General features: G+C 54.8%; 2 protein-coding genes across 7 annotated transcripts in view; one reads left to right on the top strand and one right to left on the bottom strand.

The window, feature by feature from the left end:
- The window catches only part of LOC122389611 (neurobeachin-like), a 157729-nt gene extending 150422 nt beyond the window's left edge, over positions 1 to 7307 (top strand). For all 6 annotated transcript variants that reach the window (XM_043381793.1, XM_043381798.1, XM_043381794.1 and 3 more), the window contains exons 48-51: positions 2041 to 2186; positions 2653 to 2967; positions 6065 to 6216; positions 6485 to 7307. In XM_043381793.1, coding sequence (XP_043237728.1) covers positions 2041 to 2186; positions 2653 to 2967; positions 6065 to 6216; positions 6485 to 6575 — 704 coding nt within the window. In that variant the 3' untranslated portion in view covers positions 6576 to 7307. The remainder of the gene's footprint in view (positions 1 to 2040; positions 2187 to 2652; positions 2968 to 6064; positions 6217 to 6484) is intronic.
- Positions 7308 to 7589: 282 nt separating this feature from the next.
- Positions 7590 to 22284, bottom strand: part of LOC122389617 — a 50928-nt gene continuing 36233 nt past the window's right edge. The window contains exons 4-12 of the mRNA XM_043381807.1: positions 16189 to 16660; positions 14010 to 14171; positions 12678 to 12801; positions 11507 to 11707; positions 10592 to 11128; positions 10066 to 10172; positions 9592 to 9736; positions 8536 to 8653; positions 7590 to 8284 (exon numbers count right to left, since the gene is read on the bottom strand). Coding sequence (XP_043237742.1) covers positions 8567 to 8653; positions 9592 to 9736; positions 10066 to 10172; positions 10592 to 11128; positions 11507 to 11707; positions 12678 to 12801; positions 14010 to 14171; positions 16189 to 16660 — 1835 coding nt within the window. The 3' untranslated portion in view covers positions 7590 to 8284; positions 8536 to 8566. The remainder of the gene's footprint in view (positions 8285 to 8535; positions 8654 to 9591; positions 9737 to 10065; positions 10173 to 10591; positions 11129 to 11506; positions 11708 to 12677; positions 12802 to 14009; positions 14172 to 16188; positions 16661 to 22284) is intronic.

The following is a 22284-nucleotide window of genomic DNA, read 5'->3' as shown; positions in this document are numbered from 1 at the left end:
GAAATTTGACCTTTTTTACCAGACCTTGACCTAACCTCCACCAGAAAGTAACCTAAATCGTCCCTCATGGTCGTCTAACCAAAACCATTGAGTTGGAAATGAAAAATTGGTCACAAAACACGCTTTATCGATGATTTTCGATAAAATGCCTTTTAATCAATGTTATAAGGCATTTTCTAGAAGGCCCGTGAACGGTGAAACATTTTAACTTTGACCTGACCTGTGACGTCATCAGTGACCCTGAGGTCAATGAAATTAATTTTCTCAGTGCAGCAGGGCTATCGAACGCCTTTGGGTTTTGCGCCGATCAAGAGTGAGAGGCACGCGATAGGAGACGCCTGGCTGGGCGCCGCTCATGGATAGATCGTGGGATGAGTCTCCGACCCGTCTGGTCACGGCGAAACTTAGCAGGGAGGGTTCAGGGCACCTCGACGGCGGCCGAACGCCAGCGGAGCGCCGTAACTAATGGGTGTGACACTGTGTCAACAAACGCCGCTGAGTGACGAGCCGAGGGGACCGTCGAAACGCGCGGGCCATACAGCCAGAGACATCTCTCGGCGATTTCATGAACTAGCTGTGCAATGACTTTCAAATGAATAGAACTGCATAGTGATGCATGCAATGATGATTCACTCTACAGAATTGTGAAGAGAATCGATGTCTTTATGATTCCTAGCAGCCACATTTTTGAAATTGTTGTCATAGCTTTCATGCAATGCACTGCAAGATGAAAATTGTATCATGCAAAACATAGTACAAAATTTGAAAAAAGGCTTGCTAGGAAATGTTTTCCTTGACTTCGTCTGTCCAAAACTGCAAACATCACAGTCGCACGACAATCCGTTGTTGAGTTCTATTCGTTTGAAATTTTGATTTTGCAATATGTTTGTCTCAATTGCTCAGTATATGTGGATTGCAGAACAACGGTAACCACTCTGTGATGACGAAGTTAACGTCTTTCATAACATATCCAAAAATGAAGGCAATCGAAGCAACGATGCTCTAGATATTTACGAAAAACGTTTCTCATAGCGTTACGCGTGAAACGCACCCTTAAGGGTGGATAATTAGTTTTTGGCAGAATGTTTTCACTGTAAGAAACATTGCCTCTCGACTTTCTTGTATTCGGCATCCTGTTGAAACTTAGCTTGTTTATCACATCTGTGATCTGATTATGTATCTGTTCGTCATCTGAGTCGGTTTTTACTGCAGGACACTTCTCGCTGACACATTTTCAGATAAGCTGCGATCAGATACCACTGATAGGCCACACACTGTTTGAGTGCACGCGTTCAGCCCCGGCTCCTGAACTCCGCAGAACCATGATGTCAGATAGTGTTTTCTGGTAATATAAGGCGTACGAATCGCGGGCTGTTAACGTCACAACAGGATGCAAGATGTTTTCGTAATGGGTGCCGTCATCCAGTTTTTACTTAGCTTAGGACGATCTGATTCGTGTTTTATCGTGATTCATGCTCATCTTGGTCGTCATTCTCCTTTCTGAAGGGATTTAAATTTAATGATTAAGTTTGATTGGTGGAGGGAGTAAAAGTGCTGATAACCGTAGGTTTCTCCGTCCTATTGTTTTGGCAGCTTTGTGGATTGTTCTGCCACAGCCCTTTCCCATCCTTGTTGTAACGGTCCCGTACCTGAATAAGCGTTTCATACCCCTCACTCACCACGCACACTTTTCGCATTCTTTCCTGTCAGTATCACCGCTCACTCACTCACTCACTCACTCACTCACTCACTCACTCACTCACTCACTCACTCACTCACTCACTCACTCACTCACTCACTCATTCACTCACTCACTCACTCACTCACTCACTCACTCACTCGCTCGCTCGCTCACTCACTCGCTCACTCACTCGCTCACTCACTCGCTCACTCACTCGCTCACTCACTCGCTCACTCACTCACTCGCTCACTCACTCACGCACTCACTCGCCACCCACGATCACCACAAAAGCCGATGTTATGTCGGTGCTTGGTGTTCTGCCCCCACTGTGACCTGTCCCCCCCCCCCCCCTCCTCCAGGTCGGATCGTGCAGATTGTGTTCGGCCATTTCGGCGTGGTGACGTGTCTGGCCCGCTCCGAGTGTAACATCCTCTCTGACTGCTACGTGGCCTCCGGAGCAGAGGACTGCTCCGTCCTGCTCTGGCACTGGAACGCCAGGTCGCAGGTCAGTTTATGTGCCTGAGGGGTTTGGCTGGTTCTAGTTAATGTGCCCCGAGGCGAGTGTTATGGCATCTGTTCATAGGAGCGATCATGACAGGTTGTGTTAGCCAGCGAAAAATTGTGAACCTATCTGGAACCAGCATAGTTACGCACTCACTATACGGGGTCAACATAGTTGGAGGAGCGGGGTTACACACAACTTCAAATGAGCGTTGAGTTTGTTTTGCAATGCGTAGTTGACTTTGTCAGTTTGGCCTCGAGTCGGTAATGTGGATACGCTTTTGGTTTGCTTAAGTTTTTAACGTATCACATGAATGCATGCATGATGCATCTGACATCGTCCCATTTTACGATGGACCCTGAGGGCTGCCCGTCTCACCCCGTTTCACCTCACTGACCCCAGGGCTGTGCGTGTGACCTGCCACTGGCCCCAGAGTGTCCATCTGACCCGCTCCCCGCCGCCGCCACAGATGCTGCTGGGTGAGTCGGACTGCGCCAGTCCTCGCGCCACGCTGACCGGCCACGAGCGGCCGCTGGTGGCGCTGGTCGTGTCGGCAGAGCTCGGCCTGGTGGTCTCGGCCGCCGCCGCCGGGCCCGTGCTCGTCCACACCACGGCCGGAGAGCTGCTGCACGCGCTGGCCGCGCCCGACGGCGCCGGGCCGCCGCAGCATGTCTGTCTCAGCCGGGAGGGCATGATCGTGGCGGCGCACCAGCAGGCGGCTGTGGTCACCTACTCGGTGAACGGAGAGCGGCTCCGACACGACGTGCACACGTCCAACATACAGGTTGGTATGGGAGGGGAGGGACAGAGTGAACCGGGGGTGATGTTGGGCTGTAACCGCCGCGGTGTCGTATCCGGTAATGAGTGCTGATTGTCCCATCCCTGCGTCATCAGTTGTATGATGCTATGGGGTGTTTGTGCTCATATTCCATTCCATATCCGCCTCTATGGTGTATGATTCCGTCGTATTAACAGTCCCCTCTCTCCCTCGCCAGTATATGAGTCTGTCGTTCTAACAGCCCCTCTCTCCCTCGCCAGTGTATGAGTCTGTCGTTCTAACAGCCCTCCCCCTCTCTCCCTCACCAGTGTATGAGTCTGTCGTTCTAACAGCCCTCCCCCTCTCTCCCTCGCCAGTATATGAGTCTGACGTTCTAACAGCCCCCTCTCTCCCTCGCCAGTGTATGAGTCTGTCGTTCTAACAGCCCTCCCCCTCTCTCCCTCACCAGTGTATGAGTCTGTCGTTCTAACAGCCCTCCCCCTCTCTCCCTCGCCAGTATATGAGTCTGTCGTTCTAACAGCCCCCTCTCTCCCTCGCCAGTGTATGAGTCTGTCGTTCTAACAGCCCTCCCCCTCTCTCCCTCACCAGTGTATGAGTCTGTCGTTCTAACAGCCCTCCCCCTCTCTCCCTCACCAGTGTATGAGTCTGTCGTTCTAACAGCCCTCCCCCTCTCTCCCTCACCAGTGTATGAGTCTGTCGTTCTAACAGCCCTCCCCCTCTCTCCCTCACCAGTGTATGAGTCTGACGTTCTAACAGCCCCCTCTCTCTCCCTCGCCAGTGTATGAGTCTGTCGTTCTAACAGCCCTCTCCCTCTCTCCCTCGCCAGTGTATGAGTCTGTCGTTCTAACAGCCCCCTCTCTCCCTCGCCAGGGTATGAGTCTGTCGTTCTAACAGCCCTCCCCCTCTCTCCCTCACCAGTGTATGAGTCTGTCGTTCTAACAGCCCTCCCCCTCTCTCCCTCACCAGTGTATGAGTCTGACGTTCTAACAGCCCCCTCTCTCTCCCTCGCCAGTGTATGAGTCTGTCGTTCTAACAGCCCTCCCCCTCTCTCCCTCGCCAGTGTATGAGTCTGTCGTTCTAACAGCCCCCTCTCTCCCTCGCCAGTGTATGAGTCTGTCGTTCTAACAGCCCCCTCTCTCCCTCGCCAGTGTATGAGTCTGTCGTTCTAACAGCCCTCCCCCTCTCTCCCTCACCAGTGTATGAGTCTGTCGTTCTAACAGCCCCCCTCTCTCTCCCTCGCCAGTATATGAGCCTGTCGTTCTAACAGCCCCCCTCTCTCTCCCTCGCCAGTGTATGAGTCTGTCGTTTCTAACAGCCCCCCTCTCTCTCCCTCGCCAGTATATGAGCCTGTCGTTCTAACATCCCCTCTCTCCCTCGCCAGTGTATGAGTCTGTCGTTCTAACAGCCCTCCCCCTCTCTCCCTCACCAGGGTATGAGTCTGTCGTTCTAACAGCCCCCTCTCTCCCTCGCCAGGGTATGAGTCTGTCGTTCTAACAGCCCCCTCTCTCCCTCGCCAGTGTATGAGTCTGTCGTTCTAACAGCCCTCCCCCTCTCTCCCTCACCAGGGTATGAGTCTGTCGTTCTAACAGCCCCCTCTCTCCCTCGCCAGGGTATGAGTCTGTCGTTCTAACAGTCCCCTCTCTCCCTCGCCAGGGTATGAGTCTGTCGTTCTAACATCCCCTCTCTCCCTCGCCAGGGTATGAGTCTGTCGTTCTAACAGCCCTCCCCCTCTCTCCCTCACCAGTGTATGAGTCTGTCGTTCTAACAGCCCCCTCTCTCCCTCGCCAGTGTATGAGTCTGTCGTTCTAACAGCCCTCCCCCTCTCTCCCTCACCAGGGTATGAGTCTGTCGTTCTAACAGCCCCCTCTCTCCCTCGCCAGGGTATGAGTCTGTCGTTCTAACAGCCCTCCCCCTCTCTCCCTCGCCAGTGTATGAGTCTGTCGTTCTAACAGTCCCCTCTCTCCCTCGCCAGGGTATGAGTCTGTCGTTCTAACAGCCCCCTCTCTCCCTCGCCAGGGTATGAGTCTGTCGTTCTAACAGTCCCCTCTCTCCCTCGCCAGGGTATGAGTCTGTCGTTCTAACAGCCCCCTCTCTCCCTCGCCAGGGTATGAGTCTGTCGTTCTAACAGCCCCCTCTCTCCCTCGCCAGTGTATGAGTCTGTCGTTCTAACAGCCCTCCCCCTCTCTCCCTCACCAGGGTATGAGTCTGTCGTTCTAACATCCCCTCTCTCCCTCGCCAGGGTATGAGTCTGTCGTTCTAACAGCCCTCCCCCTCTCTCCCTCACCAGTGTATGAGTCTGTCGTTCTAACAGCCCCCTCTCTCCCTCGCCAGTGTATGAGTCTGTCGTTCTAACAGCCCCCCCCCCCCCTCTCTCCCTCGCCAGGGTATGAGTCTGTCGTTCTAACAGCCCCCTCTCTCCCTCGCCAGTGTATGAGTCTGTCGTTCTAACATCCCCTCTCTCCCTCGCCAGGGTATGAGTCTGTCGTTCTAACAGCCCTCCCCCTCTCTCCCTCACCAGTGTATGAGTCTGTCGTTCTAACAGCCCCCTCTCTCCCTCGCCAGTGTATGAGTCTGTCGTTCTAACAGCCCTCCCCCTCTCTCCCTCACCAGGGTATGAGTCTGTCGTTCTAACAGCCCCCTCTCTCCCTCGCCAGGGTATGAGTCTGTCGTTCTAACAGTCCCCTCTCTCCCTCGCCAGGGTATGAGTCTGTCGTTCTAACAGCCCCCTCTCTCCCTCGCCAGGGTATGAGTCTGTCGTTCTAACAGCCCCCTCTCTCTCTCTCGCCAGTATATGAGCCTGTCGTTCTAACATCCCCTCTCTCCCTCGCCAGGGTATGAGTCTGTCGTTCTAACAGCCCTCCCCCTCTCTCCCTCACCAGTGTATGAGTCTGTCGTTCTAACAGCCCCCTCTCTCCCTCACCAGTGTATGAGTCTGTCGTTCTAACAGCCCCCTCTCTCCCTCGCCAGGGTATGAGTCTGTCGTTCTAACAGCCCCCTCTCTCCCTCGCCAGTGTATGAGTCTGTCGTTCTAACAGCCCCCTCTCTCCCTCGCCAGTGTATGAGTCTGTCGTTCTAACACCCCCCTCTCTCTCTCTCCCACCAGTGTATGATTCTCTCCCGGGACGGCGAGTACATGATGACGGGCGGTGACCGCGGCGTGGTGGAGGTGTGGCGCACATTCAGTCTCTCGCCGCTGTACGCCTACCCCGCCTGCGACAGCAGCGTTCGCTCCCTGGTGCTCAGCCACGACCAAAAGTCAGTGCACAGGCGCGCGCAGTCAGATAGAGCTGGAGGTCTCTCGGGTGGTTGTCATTTATATTGAGATGCTAGCGTGAGACGTTGAGCCTGTGTTTTTATTGCAAGGATGGGGTGAAATAATTATCGGCTTCCTTCGGTTAGGCGTCCATAGTAGGTGCTCATAGAATATATTGGATGTGTGGCAGTTTTTGCCTTTGATATTGTCTGCCCGTTGCTGGTTGGCGTTTTGAGTGATCTAAGTCTAACCATTGCGTTCTGCTGGCAGGTTTCTGATGGCTGGCCTGGCGACGGGCTCCATAGTTTTATTCCACATCGACTTCAACCGGTGGCACCACGAGTTTCAGCAGCGGTACTGAGCGTCTCGTGCTGTCTTTTAGTCCGTGAGCGGGTGAGTGTTACGTCGTGCGTGAAAGCGTGAGCAAAGAGAGAGAGAGCATTCCAGTCGGGGCGGGAGGGCGCCCTCTGTGATGTGACTCGCGCGCTCCGCCCGCCCCGCCCCGGCCCGGCCATATTCTTAACGAACTAGTCACAGCCGTCGCCGCTGGCAGCTAGCGCGCGGGGCCGACGCGGCTGCCGCCTCCCGGTTTTGATAGTGCGAGCTTTTTTGGCGGGCGGTGTGGCGCGTGTCGCGCCGCTGCCGCCGCCGCCCAGTGCCGTCCAAGCCCGGCGCGCGCCCGCGTCCGCGCCGGGCGTGTGCCCAGCCCAGTCCATCCAGCGATGCTTGCCGGCCGGCCACTCGCCGCCCCGTGTGCGCGTGCGCAGACAGACAGACCGGCCCCAGGACGGCGAGACGGAGATGCTCAATACAGGATATGCAAGAGGCGGCGCGGCCGGCGGCGCTGGGGCGTGTCGTGCGCGCGCGCCCGGCTAGCGCCGTTTACCCGCCGAGGGGTCAGCGCCCGTGTTGTTCTTGTTTTAATTTAATTAGTGATTTTGATCGATTGCGACTGCGCGGCCCGGCCGGCGGGTGCATGGTGGCGGGTTCATTTATGCGCTGTCGGCGGCTGTTGTGTGCCTGCGGCGGGCAGGCGGCGCCCACTGTATACTCTGTGACACGCCCCGAGCACTGAATATACGGCTGAGCTGGTGCTGCCTGTGTCCACTGGGGCTGTCCGTTCAGTGGTGGGTGGTGTTGTTAAGCGGGTGGTGTGTGGTGTTGAAGAAGGGGTAGTCTAGGGCTGGGTAGGAGTAGGAGGGTGGAAAGTGCCGGCGAATGCCAGTATCCAGATGTGGGCAGTGTAATGCGGTTGGGAAGGCGCCCAAATTCATTGACAGTTGGCCTAGCGGTGATATCTGCCGAATTTTTTATCGTCATCCCGAAGGTCCCGGGTTCGCATCCAACTTGCGACGGTCACACGTTTCAAACACAGTTCTTAAGGGGTATATCGTATTGAATATATTCAACGGACGGGACCAGTACAGACACTCCTCACTCGCTGTCACTCACTCACTCGTAACTCGCGCTCGAGCCGCGGCAGTGTGCCGCACCCTCCCAGCTCTGTTAGAGTAGCACAGGGCCAGCGCGGCGTCTAAAGCTACACAGATATACTCCGAGTCAGCCCGAGCCCGGGCCTGCCGGCCGCATTGAGCTCATTCGACCCACCCGCCCCCCGGCAACGTTCCTCCTCACTGGCGACTATCACATGTTCTGCATTACCCCAGCGACAGGCCGCGACAGGTCAGTCAGCCCGCCCGGCCGAAAGCCAGCGGACGCTCCAGCCGCCGGCCGCGGAAACAGAATCAACAAAAGCTTCATCACCGATGAGAAATAAGCAGTGTTTTATAGAATACATCACTTGGTATTTCCACCGGGATTATGCGGAGGCGCCGGTAATCTATGGATGGCCTTTCGGTTCGCTGACGCGGAGTCCGTCAGGTTGCGACCAATGCAGTCTGGCATTGGTTACTATCGGGCCCTGCCCTGTCATCGGTAATGTTTTCAGTTCAGGGCGGACGCTGAATCTCCGGCACCAGCACTAGTTAGTCAGCACCACCATTCAGCACCAGTGGCAGTCAGCACCAGGCCCCGCTGTTCGTCGCAGTTCCAGTCCCCTGTCTCGCGTGCCTGCCGGTCACAAAAACACATCTCAGAATCTTTGACGGACCGACGATCCTCTGACTACCAAAGCTAACTCTTCTCCGTTTAAAAGCTTAAAAGGATGCCATGTTTGTCAACAACACACGCAATCCACTACATTCACAAAATGTAAAGCCGAGTGCAATATAACATCAGTTGTTATGACTCATGAAATAGACGATTACTATCCTCAGCGGGGCGAGATATTCTGTCATTAATCCAGCAGTCTCCTGCCGTACCTGCGCGGTGCATCCGTCGTCGGCCGGTGCCTCACGTCTTGGTTCCCTGTATCCTGCTCTCCCACTGGTCGATCAGCCCGCTGCGCCGCCTCCCCGTGGACATACTACCGCCCGGCAGCTGGGGAACAGTCAGTGAGAGCTCTCAGTGAGACCGAGGGAACAGTCAGGGTTGGTGTGAGCTGTCAGTGGGCCAGTGAGAACATTCAGCGCCGGGTGATGAGGCTTTTGGGAGGCATGAGTAACACCTGCTTAGAACTTAGCGAATCGCACTGGCTTAGCTAGAGTTCAAAAGATATTGAACTTCGCCGCCCGGGTAGTGTCCGGAAGACGTCGGTGTGATCATGTGTCGGACATTATCAGTGGGCTCGGCTGGCTGCGTGCAGCTGATATGGTGATGCATTCTGATGTCTCGCTGCTACACAGCATATTGTTGTCTGACAAACCCGATGTACTGCGCTCCTGGTTTGTACATAACCATGAGCATGTGTGCCGTCAAACGAGGCAATCTCGCCATATCACACTGCCCAAGTCTAGCAACAATCACGGGAAACGCCGATTTGTATACCGGGCTGCCGACCTGTACAACCGAATGGTGATCGCCAGGGACAGAGATCACATGTCACTGCGCAGCATCAAGGCATCTATCCGTGATGACCTAACCAGCCATTGAACACAAGTCGTGTATTTTGTGTCATATTGGGTCCACTGTATTGATCGGTTTTATTAGGTGTCTTTTATGAAGTGTTCATTGTGTGCTCATATTGCATTGTATATGACGAAGGTCGCAGAATAGCCCTGCACCAGTGGAGTGACCTTATCCGGTAAATACATACATACATACATACAAACTTACGCGTCTCTCGTACTCTGCATACACCACTTCCGTAACTGAGCATTTTTGACACACACAAAATAGATCACAAAATAGGCCGTGACGCTTCATCAAACACTACCCTAACTCACCTTCGAGTCAAATCTTTATGCGACTAATCCTAAAATATCTACCCGCTCCCCCCCCCCCCCCCCGCCGGTCTCTCTACCCTCCCACCCACTAACCTGCTCGTCGTCCAGCAGGTTGGGGTTGGACATTGTTCTGGAGAGCGGCGCCGGCGGTGGCGCGTCCTCCTCCTCTGCCTCCGAGTCGCCCAGGGCGGCCAGCAGGTCCGGCTGGGACCGGGCCAGCGCCCAGCTCCGCTCCCGGCTGTATGGGCGCGGCGGGAGGGTCACACGGCGGCCGGCTCATAGCGCACCGAGGAGCGATCGTAGGGTGTAGGTGCGCGGGCGAGATTAGGATTCAACAATAGCTTAAAGCGACGCGAAGAGCGCTCAAATGTCGATTATGTAAAGTCACCACACAACTATGAACCAGTAGCATAATAGGCCCGTGAAATTGACAACCGCTTATGCTTAATGCTGAACGTTTCCGTCAAATCACTATACTCGATACCCAATACATAACACCCTAAAGTGGATATGGGTAAACGAATAACCAAACCAAGCTAAACGTCCGCCAACGTAAGTCACACGTACCGCAGCTCCTCCTCGCGTTCCTTCATGACCTTCAGCTCGAGCTGGATCTTCTCCTCGGCGGTCAGCAGGCGCCGGCCGACCACGCCACTGGAAGCCCGCCGCTCCGCCTGAGAGAAGATGATGGCACGTCAGTAGGGGCTTCATGGCGCTGGTAAATGTCTCACGTCACCGGAATCGGTCACGGCGGTGATGTGAGGACTGGGTGTGGTATCAGAAGATAAGAGTATGTGAATCATGCCACGGTGTCATAAGAAAGCGTCAGACATGGGTCAAAGTCCTTCACAGAAGCAGTCTGCCTTGAGATCATTACAGCATATCTGTAAACATTTGTGTCTGATACTAGTCACAAAAATAAACAATCAGAAAAAACGATACAGGTCTCAATATCCCTGACTCTCGCCAGATACAAACCACTGGCAGCACTAGCGATCTCCCAGAAGTGACACCACAACCCTCCTCCTGACTCCCCTGACTCCCCTTCTTCTCTATCTCAGAAGCCTGTTCTCCCTGAACCGGCAGTACTCACTCCGTGCGCCCCGGACGAGACGGCCGGGTTGTCCAGTGACCAGCTGGTCTGGAGGCGGCGCTGCACAGGCGCCTGCCCCGACCGCGGGCCACGGCGCACGGCGCCACCGGCCGCCACGGCACCGGCGCGGCGCGGCTCCACAGGACTGTCGGGCGCGGCGCGGGCCACCGGCGACTGCGGCGACTGCGGCGCGGGTGCGGCGAACGCGCCGGCCGACCGCAGGCGACCGCGAGAGGAGATGAACTTGGCCATCAGACCGCGCCCGGAGCCGGTGGAGGCGGGGCGGAAGGTGCTCAGGGCGGGGGCGGCGGCGGGGCCGGTGGAGGCCGGGCGGAAGGTGCTCAGGGCGGGGGCGGCGGCGGGGGCTGGGGCGGTGATCGGGGTAGCCACAGGCGCGGTGACCGGTCGCGGGTTGGCGGGGCGTTTGCCGGGCCGGAGCGCGGGCCGGGCGGCGGGCGGAGTCGGCCGCGGGTCGGGGTCGTTCCACTGCTGGCGCACCTGTCTTGACAGCTCGGTCATGTCGCCGAGACGGGTGACCTGGGGACGGAGAGAAAGGCAGATCAAAGACTAGCTCTATCGAAAACAAACCACATATGAAATGCATCGGTCAATCAGCCCGTCTGAATCCGTTTGATAAGAATCCGGCATTCCCAAGCATCTTCAATCGGCATTTAGATAAAACGGTGACAGAGATACATGAGCTCTGTACTCTGTAGGCCATCAACTTAGATGACCCACTGCTTTGGTCACTAACCAGAATCACTTCAAACTATTTCAAACTGAGACGAAACCCATAACACGTCGGCAAAGCTCGAACCAATGTTGCACTGTTGACAACTAAGAGCTGCACCATTACATAACCCGTTAAACCTCGCGAAACAGGCGGTCCTCGCGCTGGCGCACCAAACCGCGCACCTTTTCATCGACGGTCTCCTCGCTGGTGGTGATGAGGTGTCCCTCTCCGCGGAGCTCGAGCTCGCGCCGGGTGGCCTCCTCAATCTCGTGCTGGACGCGGCCGGTGGCCAGTCGCAGCGCCGCCTGCCGGTGGTCGTCGGAAGGCGAGGGCGCCGGACGGCGGCCCGTGCCCGGAGTGCTCACCGAAGGAGGCTGGCCCGACTGTGGGTGGTAGATAAGACGGAAAGTCAGACGGGTGCCGAGGGTGGAGGGGATAAACGACCGGTAATACTGCGACACGGCGATGTGGGCGAGGCTGGAATGGGCGTATGTAAGGACGGACTCAATAGAAGGGAGGGAGGTGAAACTTGAAAGAAGGACGACAAACAAAGCCTGTGCCTCAGATGTTGATATAAAAGACACCGCGCTGACAATTCCGTCACATTACTGGGGCGGAGTGCTGCGATTCCGCTGAGGCGGTACAAGACGGCTGCGCCGGAACGGAACACACAGTGTGACAATGACGACCCGCCGCGAGGATCGAGCCGAAGGTCAGAGCCAGGGACGGCGGACAGGGATGGGACGCTCCAGGGGTGTGCTGTGTGTCATACGCTGTTTATCAGACACGGATACAGACTGTGTCGACTGTCCGACCTCTGAAACCGATACCGGTGCAGATGGACCGTCTATGTTGATACGAGCCGCCAAATGGTGATGACGGCAATGGCCGTTTGGTGTTTGTGAGTTCCGTCTAATAAATCATATCTAGCACCGGATTTTAGTACGTCATGTAAGGAGATTTAGAGCTACTTGGTGTTGACTTCGTTTCTGATAATAGCAGGAGGGCAGTAGCTTCTTGGTAGCTTCACTAGCTCCTTGAGGTCATTCTGTGTCGCGTCACTATCTGATAAGACTGATAACGTGCGGCAAAAACGAGCGGCGCCAATGATTCGACACGTTTCCGAGTCCTGTTCGCATGCCGGTGCCGAACTGTGGCCACGACGCCTTGCACAATCACGAACTGTGCAACTCACTGTTCACAATTAATGTGCCACGTTACCCGCTTGAATGCGCATCAGATGCATTATCTCCCCACCAAGGCAGCCTCTGAAGCTGCGTTTAGTGAAGGCCTCTGAATCCGTGATCAGCCGTTGGGGTATCAAACATCACGTAATTATCCCTGTCGTCTCACCTCATGAGGCCGAGAGCTGGTCTCTTTGGTCGGTTTGGCCGCTCGCAGAGCCTGCTCTCTCCTGGTCTCTTCCTCCCTCTCCTTGGCCAGACGGATTTCACGCTCGATCGGTGTTTCCGTCGACCTGCTGGGTCAGAAACACGACGTCAGGTCAGGTCAGGTGACGGAAGGGAAAACCCCAAACGTGACAGAAACGAGTCAGAAATTCTCCCACATTACTGTCACGAATGACATGCACACTGTAGCTTTCCCCTAACCCTGTTCGGTATTCAACGCCAGGAAATAAGCACAGTGCACTGAAAGGATGTGCCTGTCGACCACTGGCCAGGCCGCGACTATGCAGCGGATGACACGCCAACCGGTCAGTGAACACAATCCATTGAGTCGCCTGGCGCCGTGTAGCCGGCACCGGGTCCATCCATTCAGGGGCGGGTGGTGTGGATGATAAACAGAGAGGTGGAAGGGCAGGCGGGGTGGATGTTCGTGCAATGCAGTGACTCCAGCGGTCTTCTGCCGGACCTTCTACCGACTACGTGGCTCATTCAAAAGACCAGACTAACGCATAGGGCACATAAACTGAATGATATAAATAATATATTTGATAAAAGATGCAAACAGACAGCAACGAAGGAAAGTTTGAACGTATCATTATCCTCCCAGTGATCGCATGTAACGTAACGCTTACAAAGAACAAGCAAGTTCACCAGAAAAGCTCGGGACTGCCAAGTCATCTAACTTTACAACAACCCACTGCGTTAACAATGCAGCGACTGGTGACCGGCCATGAACCCCCGGTATGAGTGCGACGGCAATGGCTCCGAGATAGCGAACCGACCAGACACACGTCTCGCTAAGTGCGCTTAATTGCGCGCCGTGAAATAATCGTGAGAAAGGTGGTGAAATTGCATGGGAGAGTGGCGAGCAGCTTGGTGCCGCGATGGATAGCCCTATTTAACACTTAAAACCCTATAATTAAGCATCTCAATTTTTGTGCATGATGGAACGACACCCGATTGCTTTCTTCAAGGCGTTAGCCCGTAGAGCACGACTGCCAAAAGTAAAGGCAGCAAATCGAAAATCGGACACGGCAGGAATGCGTCATATCTTTTCCCTGATCTCTCGCTTGATCCACTCCCACCTGTGTGACGAAAAACCGCCAGCTGTTCCCTTATCAGTACACCTCGCCCCTCCCCACCCCACCCCTCACCATTCTACCGGAAACAATGCCTCGCCTAACAAAGGAGCACCCCCCCCCCCCCCCCCCCCCAAGGACCGACCCTCGCCTAACGAAGGACCACAGCCCCCCCCTCCCCCCCCAGCCCCGCGTCTCACCTGGCGAACGACCAGTGCTCCTCATCGCCGTGCTCCTCGAAGGGCCGGACGGTGACCCGGCGGCGGGCGGCCAGCTCGGCGGCGTGCTCCGAGCCCAGGCCCGAGCTGTGACCGGAGCTGAGGCTCTCCTGAGAGCGGCTCAGGGGGCGGCCGCGAGACGGACTGGCGGCGGACAGGGCGGGTTAGAGACTGACACAGCGGGTCCGAGACAAATCAGGTACAGCGGTCCAGTCGGAGGTGATCAGCATAGACCGAAGGTCAGAGCGGGATGATGACAGACACAGTTAGGGTCAGCGACAGGGAATGATTTAAGCAGCGGCAAGTCAAGGATGAGAGGATTTATCAGGTAAAAGGTCAAAGGGTAGCGTCATTGATCAAAGAAAAGGTCACGTCACATATCAGGTCTGATGGTAGGTCAGCGGCCACTTGAGAGGTCTGGTTGAGGACAGTCACAGGTCAGGTCAAAGGTCAGGTAGTTTACTCCAGGGGTCAGTTCCGAGGTCAGTTGAGAGGACAGGTAGAGGACGGGTCACAGGTCAGGTCAGAACTCAGGTCACAGGTCAGGTCACGGCCCAGTTCAGAGGTCAGCTCCAAGTGGCACCCCGGGGAGATCTCCGCGCCCCGGTGAGGCGACTAGCCCTATATATAGACCAGATCGGGCCTCGGGGTGCACTCCGCACGACTGACGACACCGCGGGGGGGGGGGCCTGTACTTGAAACCCTGCAACGAGCCTACCAAAGCAAGCAGAGGGGCCGGATGGGGGAGCTAGGGGAGGGGCGGTGACAAATGAACGGGGCAGCCGACTGCATTCGACTTGTTTGGCCAACGCCGGACCGAGCGGCGGCCGCCACTCGGAGTGCAAACTTTGACCGGCTTCCAAAGCATGCATCGTGTTTATTTACACGGTGCAGTGTACTGAGGACAGTCAGCTAGGGGGAGATATACGACGAATATACGCTAGGATACAATACCTGAACGTACAAATTCACTTAGTCCGACTATCGGAGTCGACAGGGCCAGGGGTCACAGAAAAGGCCCAGCTCAACTGTATACGTTAGCAATGGAAGGATTCAGTTTATCAGTTGATGGCACTTCAAAGGCTCATATCTGATAGAGCGAATGTTTAAAAGGCAGATACGGGTTAAAGTACTGCATGACTGTCCTTGGTCGTGAAGAGCCCCTACAGACACTATAAACCTTTGACCGAGACACAGCCAAACGTAGCATGACTGCGCCCACCCCTTCTGTCGCCAAATCGATAGTGTAATCAATGTGGTCTGCATGTCAAACAGATACAGGGTTTCTGCTTATAATGAGTTCACCTATACTTTATGAACCTGGCTCAAAAAATCAAACGGAAAACCGACAACAGATGCTTGATAAGCTCGTAGCCATTATATAGAGTCATTATAGAGTCATTCCCGTAGCCATATCGTAGAGTCATTATATCTGCCTCACGTCTGCATGATCGCTTCTATAGAAACCTGACGGAGTACCCGGCCGAGACGGCTCCAGCACATGCCAGTTTCCCACCGATACGCGTACAGCGACTGGACAGACCAGACCATCTGCTGCTACTCATTAGACGTTCTCGCTCGTCTCAGACAGTTAAACCGCCGGCCGGTTCCCATGTTTTGGTGGCGACGTGGCCCGTTCTACGAGGTGGCCCAAGAGCACGCGGCACCCTCTCGGCTCAGTGGCAGGAGCTGTCGACCGCGGCTTCACAAGGTCGGGAGTTCGAGTCGGTTCTGACATCACCGTTGTGATGATCTGACATCACTGTGTACACAGCTCGCACGGCGGTGCGTCAGAAGAGTCGAATGTCATATCGCTAGGGTTGCGCCGACAAATTCTGACAGAGCTGCGGCATCTGAGACCGAGGCCAGGACCTTGCCTAGGAGAAACTGGGACAGTGGTTCAACAGCTCGGCATGTGCCTGTTGTGCTACTTCAATGTTGTACTCCTTCAGAGGAAGACACATGGACACATGCAGGGATACGAGAAACCAATGACGAAAATAATGATTTAAGGCGGATGTCGGGGAAACGTTTCGCGCGGTAACGCAGTTTCTGTGGCAACTGTACAGCGCAGTTACAGTGTTGTTCGGTAACTTATCTTTAGTATCAGCAGTGGCAATTGTAAGGTGTTGGGGTCGGATCTGGGGTCGGATCGTCTCACCTGTCGCCCTCCTCGGTGAGACTATCCTTCTCCTCGCTGCCGTACCCGGAGAGCGGCTCGTCGGCCGGCGCCGGGCTCAGCGGGCCGGCGGCGGCGCGCGCGCGGCGCAGCTCCTCCTCGCGGCTGCGCTGCTCGCGGATCTCCCGAGCGATCCGGGTCTCGGGCGAGACGCCCTCCACGGAGCGGCGCCTCCAGCCGGCCGGCGCCGGGTCGGAGCCGGCGCCCGGAGCGGCCGGAGCCGACATGCGGGAGCCGTGGGCGGCCGCGCGCGAAGAGCAGACGGGCGAGCTGTGCGCCGAGCTGCGCCGCGAGCTGTGCCGCGAGCTGGGCGACGAGCTGGTGTCGCAGGTGCCTCCGCCGCCGCTGGTACAGGAGCTGCTGTCCGCCGCCGAGAGGAGCTCCGCCTGAATACGCGTCTCCAGGAACGTCTTGGTCTTCTGCTTGTTGGCGATGATGGAGAGAGCCTCCACACCTGAGGAGAAAAGGGAGAGTGTCAGACAATCCGACAACTATGTCAGTGATAAGAATTAAGGATCCTGAAATCAGACGACACACAAGCGAACGTGAAGGCAAGGAAGACAAGCAACAAGCAAAGAGCACACAACACACTGTGCTATGTATCTTCACGCTCAGACTTTCATTCAGGCTAAACTCACAAACCCGCCCCCCCCCCTTTTGAACACTCTTCAAAGCGACTCACACTGACGAGACTGCCTCTCAGAGACCGTCCCCACCTCACAACACGTCCACCGTGGCCGGCTACAGTCCGTACAGAGCCGGGCTCGTCACTGCCGCGGCCGCCACCCACCGAGTCGGCCCTCTGATATCGGTATCGGGCCCAGATGAGACACACGGGCGGTATATCGGGTCTGATAGGCACTGACTATGGAGAGAGAGGGGAGGGAGGGAGGGAGGAGATATGGTATCGGAGGTTACAGGGGCTTGATTCAGAGGTGCCGAGCACAGAGTCATAGAATGGTGGGAGGGAGAATGGATGTGGAGGTGTTAAATGAGTCAGGTGTGTCGAGTGCGTCATGAGCGATTTCAGAACGATATGAGGGAAGGTGGGTGTCAAGCCAGTTATTGGAACGGTGACAGAAAGCATTGATAGTGCTGTTGTATTGACATCATCGTGTCGCCGCACTCAATGTTGGGCCAAGGCCCGCAAGGATGGGAAAAGTCAAATTTTAATCAATAGGCATAGGCATTTGAGTTGCTTTCAATTGAAGAAGTACTGACATCAATAGGTTTCAAGCCACCTCGCCTTCATTCATATGCATCACGACTTCTTACCAAAGTCTGAGCAATGACTGCCAGAAGTAAATATGAAACTCGGTAAATTTTAATAAAAACAATCACGAAGGTTCGACGTCATGCGTATTCATCGTTCATGGGCAGTGGGCACGCACAGCACGTCGACGGAAATAGGATGCTTATAGCCCTGTAGACATGTCCTACACGGTTGCCAATTTGTTTAACGACAAAATAATTGGAGATGATGACACCAATATTTCTCAACTATAGCGTCGATGATTGCAGTAACGTAATGCTACATTGTTTTACGATGCTTTGGTTGTTGAACCCGCGAGTTATTCGATTAAAGTAGCCGTATAACAAGCACATACGGCTGATATGCCAGTAGCCATCCACAATAACTTCATGGTGCTAGCCGGTATAAGGCACCAATTCACATGAAAATTAATAAATAAGCCGCCGTCGACTATCGAAACGATACGTGACATTCCAAGTGGACCGTGGTTCATAGAGTGTTCGGTCTTTGGCGTATAACGGACTCAAACTTTTTAACAGCACTCACTCGTTGAATAGGTTCTAAACCTGTTACCACTTTTTTAATTTATTTGTCGATGCATGTGAAATTTATGGGCTACCTTGCCCATCAACTTCACACACACACACACACACACACACACACACACACACACACACACACACATATATATATATATATATATATATATATATATATATATATATATATATATATATATATATATATATATATCGCTCAAAAAGTATTTTTCTTGCACATATTTCAGACGGCTTCGTAAGGCCCATTCAAAAGTAACATCAATGCAGCTGAGCTGCGTTTTAGCTCTGTGCGGCTGTCGTATCCCCCGCAGTCACGGTTAATAATGGTGATAAATCGAGAGAGGCAGCCGCCTGTCTCGGCCATCACGGAAGAAGGCTCACTACGGCACCCTTCTCGTCCTAATGAGGAGAGGGCCTGCATGTCAAATAGGCACCCCACCGGACACACACTCTGTGAACAATTGTACACCTCAGCGCGACCCCGGCCGTACTTGAAAAGCCGTGAGAATACATAATTAATGAGGAGTTGCAGTAAAATGAGTGGTGTTTTCTTTCTCAGGAAAACAGTCAAATGTACTTGCAAAGACGAACACAATGCCCTTTTGTGTTCGTCGTTTACGTTGTTAGTAAAAGCACGGCAATGGTAGATGATGTCCTTGAGTTAGGGACTTTGTAATGTAGAGACACGGTACGCGGCCTCACGATGTCGGGCAGACTGTTGACAAGTCGCGTTTGTTTATTCCAACTTGTATTTCTGAGTCCCACACGCTGAATAATGTATGAGCTAGACGCACTTCCAACTGTTCCTGACAGACGCGCCCTCTCTCCCGAGTCTGTCCGGAGCGGGCCGCCGTCTCGGGCGGGGAGGGGGCGGGGGTGGTGACAGCCCCCTGTGAGGTCTCCACAGTGACATACTCCACCCGCTCCGCGCCGCGGGGGGTCCCGTCGGGACCGGCCCTTCGCCGACCGGTACTGCGCACCGATCGGCGACCTCCGGCCGGCCGGCCGTATGAGTTGTGACCGTCTGACCCGGCACTATCCAACAGGTGCGGCCCGGTGCACCAGCCGGTGCACCAGCCACCACACCGGCCACCACACCGGTCACCAGGGCGGTCACCAATGCGGTAGCTAGTGTGGTTCACAATGCGGTCGCCAGGGCGGCCAACAATGCGGTCACTACAGATCACCAATGCGGTCACCCGAGAGATTATAACCGTAGTCACCGATTACGATGATGAGAACGTACCGATCACACACGGCTCCACCCAGGTCATAGCCGACTGGCTCAGGTTTGAGATTTAAAAACCGCACAAGTAAACGCTTAACTTCCAGGCACAAAGCTGTTCTGTGATGTAGATCAAATGTAAGGACGGTTGTAGCGACATGCTAAGATTCATGCAGTGTAAATATTTAGTTAAAACGGTTAAAATTCACACTTCCAAACAACCAAACCAAATCTTAGCAACATGACCCAGGCAAGATTCAGTAGAGTGTACATCATCGGACACGGACCCACAGCCGACCATCCTTCGAAGAACCAACCATTTAGTAAATGGACGGCTATACGGGGAGCGGGGTTCGATGACCGATGGTGCCCAGTGGGCCGTGACGAGTGACTGGTGACCAGCGATCAGTGACTGATGGCCAGTGACCAATGACCGGTGACCGGTGACCAATGACCCGGCCGGTAGCACAGCGGGGACGGCCCGGCCATGTCTGACATGGCCACGCCGCCGACACCACCACCACGTCTGGCGCGTCAGTGTCGTCACGCCGTCACGGTCCGGCGGCGTGACGGCCGAGCGCGCCAGCCGTGACGGCGTCACGGCGCGCCGCGTTACGCCCGTGACGAAGACGACGGGACGGTGAGCATGAGCGAAAGGCCATGGAGAATTTCGAAAATATCATGAGGTAATGTTGATGTTTCACAGATCAACGCAAGAGATAGGTCGGAAAAGCTGAGCCAAGGAACTGAAAAAGAAAGATACCCGCCAGAAGTCAAGATAACGGTAGCTCAGAGCTGAGAGTGTAATGTTTGGATATGTCGCCATGACCTCTCGGACAAATATCGATTATCTTTGAGAGTTGGCCGGTATCTGGCATCTTGAGATGCCAGGGCTGATGAAGTCACTTTTAATCGGTAGCCCATAAATAAGGATGTCATATACCCACTGCGAGAAACGGTCATCGATGCATCTCCTGTTCTAGCACAGTGCTATCGATTGTGTAAAATACTGATGCGACGCATAGTTGAACACTGAAGAGGCTAGACATTTCATCAACATCTCAGTAACTAAGATGGAACGCAGGGTCGATGGGAACGCCTAACAGCGTCCGTAGTCCAAATCTCAACGAGCATCTCTCCGTACCTTTCTACAAGCAGCAAAAACTTCGACAAAACACCGGCCGGACCCAGGAAAATGATGGCCCTACTAGCGCGCGCGGTCCGGCCTCGCCTGCTGAGAGATATATGAGGGCGGTGATGTTTATTTACCTGTCGTGATCATCACTCCCGGCTCGTCCTCAACATCCATGGTTCGAGTTCTGACGGGTGTCCGCGGTTGGGTTAGATGAATACGCGGAGGTCAGTTTCTTGGCCTACAGTTTTGTAGGCTGATGGGCGAAATCACAGGCGCTTCTGTTGACTTCAGGCTTCTGAACTTTTCGTAGTTTTGCCAAAGTAGAACAGAGAAGCGATGATAGGGCTCCGATACTTTCCGGACTTTCGCCGGCACCAGAACACTTCAGCAGTCAGCAGCCTCTCCCGAGTCTCCAGCGCACTACTTCAGCCCTTCATCACTCCTCCCCCCTCAAAACAAACACAAACACCGCACCACAAACACACAAACGGCACACCGAGCTCCAGCCGCTCACCAGCCGCCGCCGCTGCCGAGTCGGACGGACGCGCCACGGAGAGAGGCACCGTTACCGTGGCTCGCGGCGGCGACGGCGGCGGCCTACTGGAGCCGCCCGCCCGGCCCGACCGCGCCGGCCTGGAGCGGGCCGGGCCGGGCCGGGTCGCGAGTCTCACCGTCGGCACGCCGCTGTAGCCAGGTCATGCCGTCAGGAACGGTCACGGAGCGGTCAGACGGACCACAGCGGGATGCCGGGCCGCAGCGAGATGCAGAGGAGGGAGAGGCTGGTATTGGTTGGAGGAGCACAGAACGGGGTACAGGACGGGAGAGCTCAGGAGGTTATGCCGCGGGCCGTGGGGTTGTTACCAGGTGAGCAGACCGTTCAACCCATTAGATAAGGTCGGAATATAGCGAGACGTATGGCAGTGTAACTATCTGCTCGAAAATAATTATTGACCTCGAGTAGAGCCACTGAGTCAGGTTCTGTCAGCTCTGGTGAGAACGATGAATAGGTCAAAAAGCTTTTTTCTAAGCACATTTGCGAGTGACAATACTTGTTCACGCATCTGTAGCACTGCTTTAGAGGCTTTAATTAGATATATTTAAAAAGCTGATGAATCACCAATCTACGCTGACTGTTGGATAACATTCGTACAAGTGTGCACACTCGACATACGAGTCGTATTCATAACTTCCCGAACTTCCAAGACAGTCAATTTCGACGCTGATTCTGACTCCAACTCTCACTCTGAGCCCGGTCCTGACTCCAAACTCCGACTCGGACTCTGACGCGGAGTCACGGCGCAGCTCCGTTATTATACGGCTTCTCCAAGCGTCCGATTCGTGGGACTCGACAAATCCGGGGTCGAGTTCCATGCAAAAACTGCGCCCCGCCCGGCCCTGCTGCCGGCGGAGATTACCCCATAAACTGCAATGAAGACGCCACGAGGCACATTCACAACTGTCGTTACAGCGGGCGGGCGCCACGAATTCAGTCCAGTCCACTCACGGCGACGCCGTTCACAGCTGTCGAGGAACACGACTAAAATAGCGTTTACAATGCAGTTAACGAAAATTTCAAATCTGGGTGGGTGTTGGTGCATAATTGATCCGAAATACGAATGAGTAAAACATCGGATTAACCCACAAAAAGGGAGGAACAACGAATCATGATTTGTTTCTTAACGAACGCATTGTTGCTTTGGCGAAGAAAACAAGTCTAAAAAGGCTGGATGGTCTGATAGCCTGCAAGCTGAAGGAGGCGGATACTGGCTAGACGCCGGGCCAGACATTATGGATGACGGACTTTAGGTCGCACACCCAGCATTCAGCACAGCACTCGGGTCAAAGTTTCCCTCACAAATCCTCACACAAGCGCTGATGAATTTCCCTAGCCGACAGTCATGAATCG

The sequence above is a fragment of the Amphibalanus amphitrite genome, unplaced genomic scaffold, assembly GCF_019059575.1.
Source record: "Amphibalanus amphitrite isolate SeventyFive unplaced genomic scaffold, NRLGWU_Aamphi_draft 000365F_arrow, whole genome shotgun sequence".
Classification (NCBI taxonomy): domain Eukaryota; kingdom Metazoa; phylum Arthropoda; class Thecostraca; order Balanomorpha; family Balanidae; genus Amphibalanus; species Amphibalanus amphitrite.
Note: the sequence above shows the minus strand (reverse complement) of the source record. Positions and strands in the feature narration are given on the sequence as shown.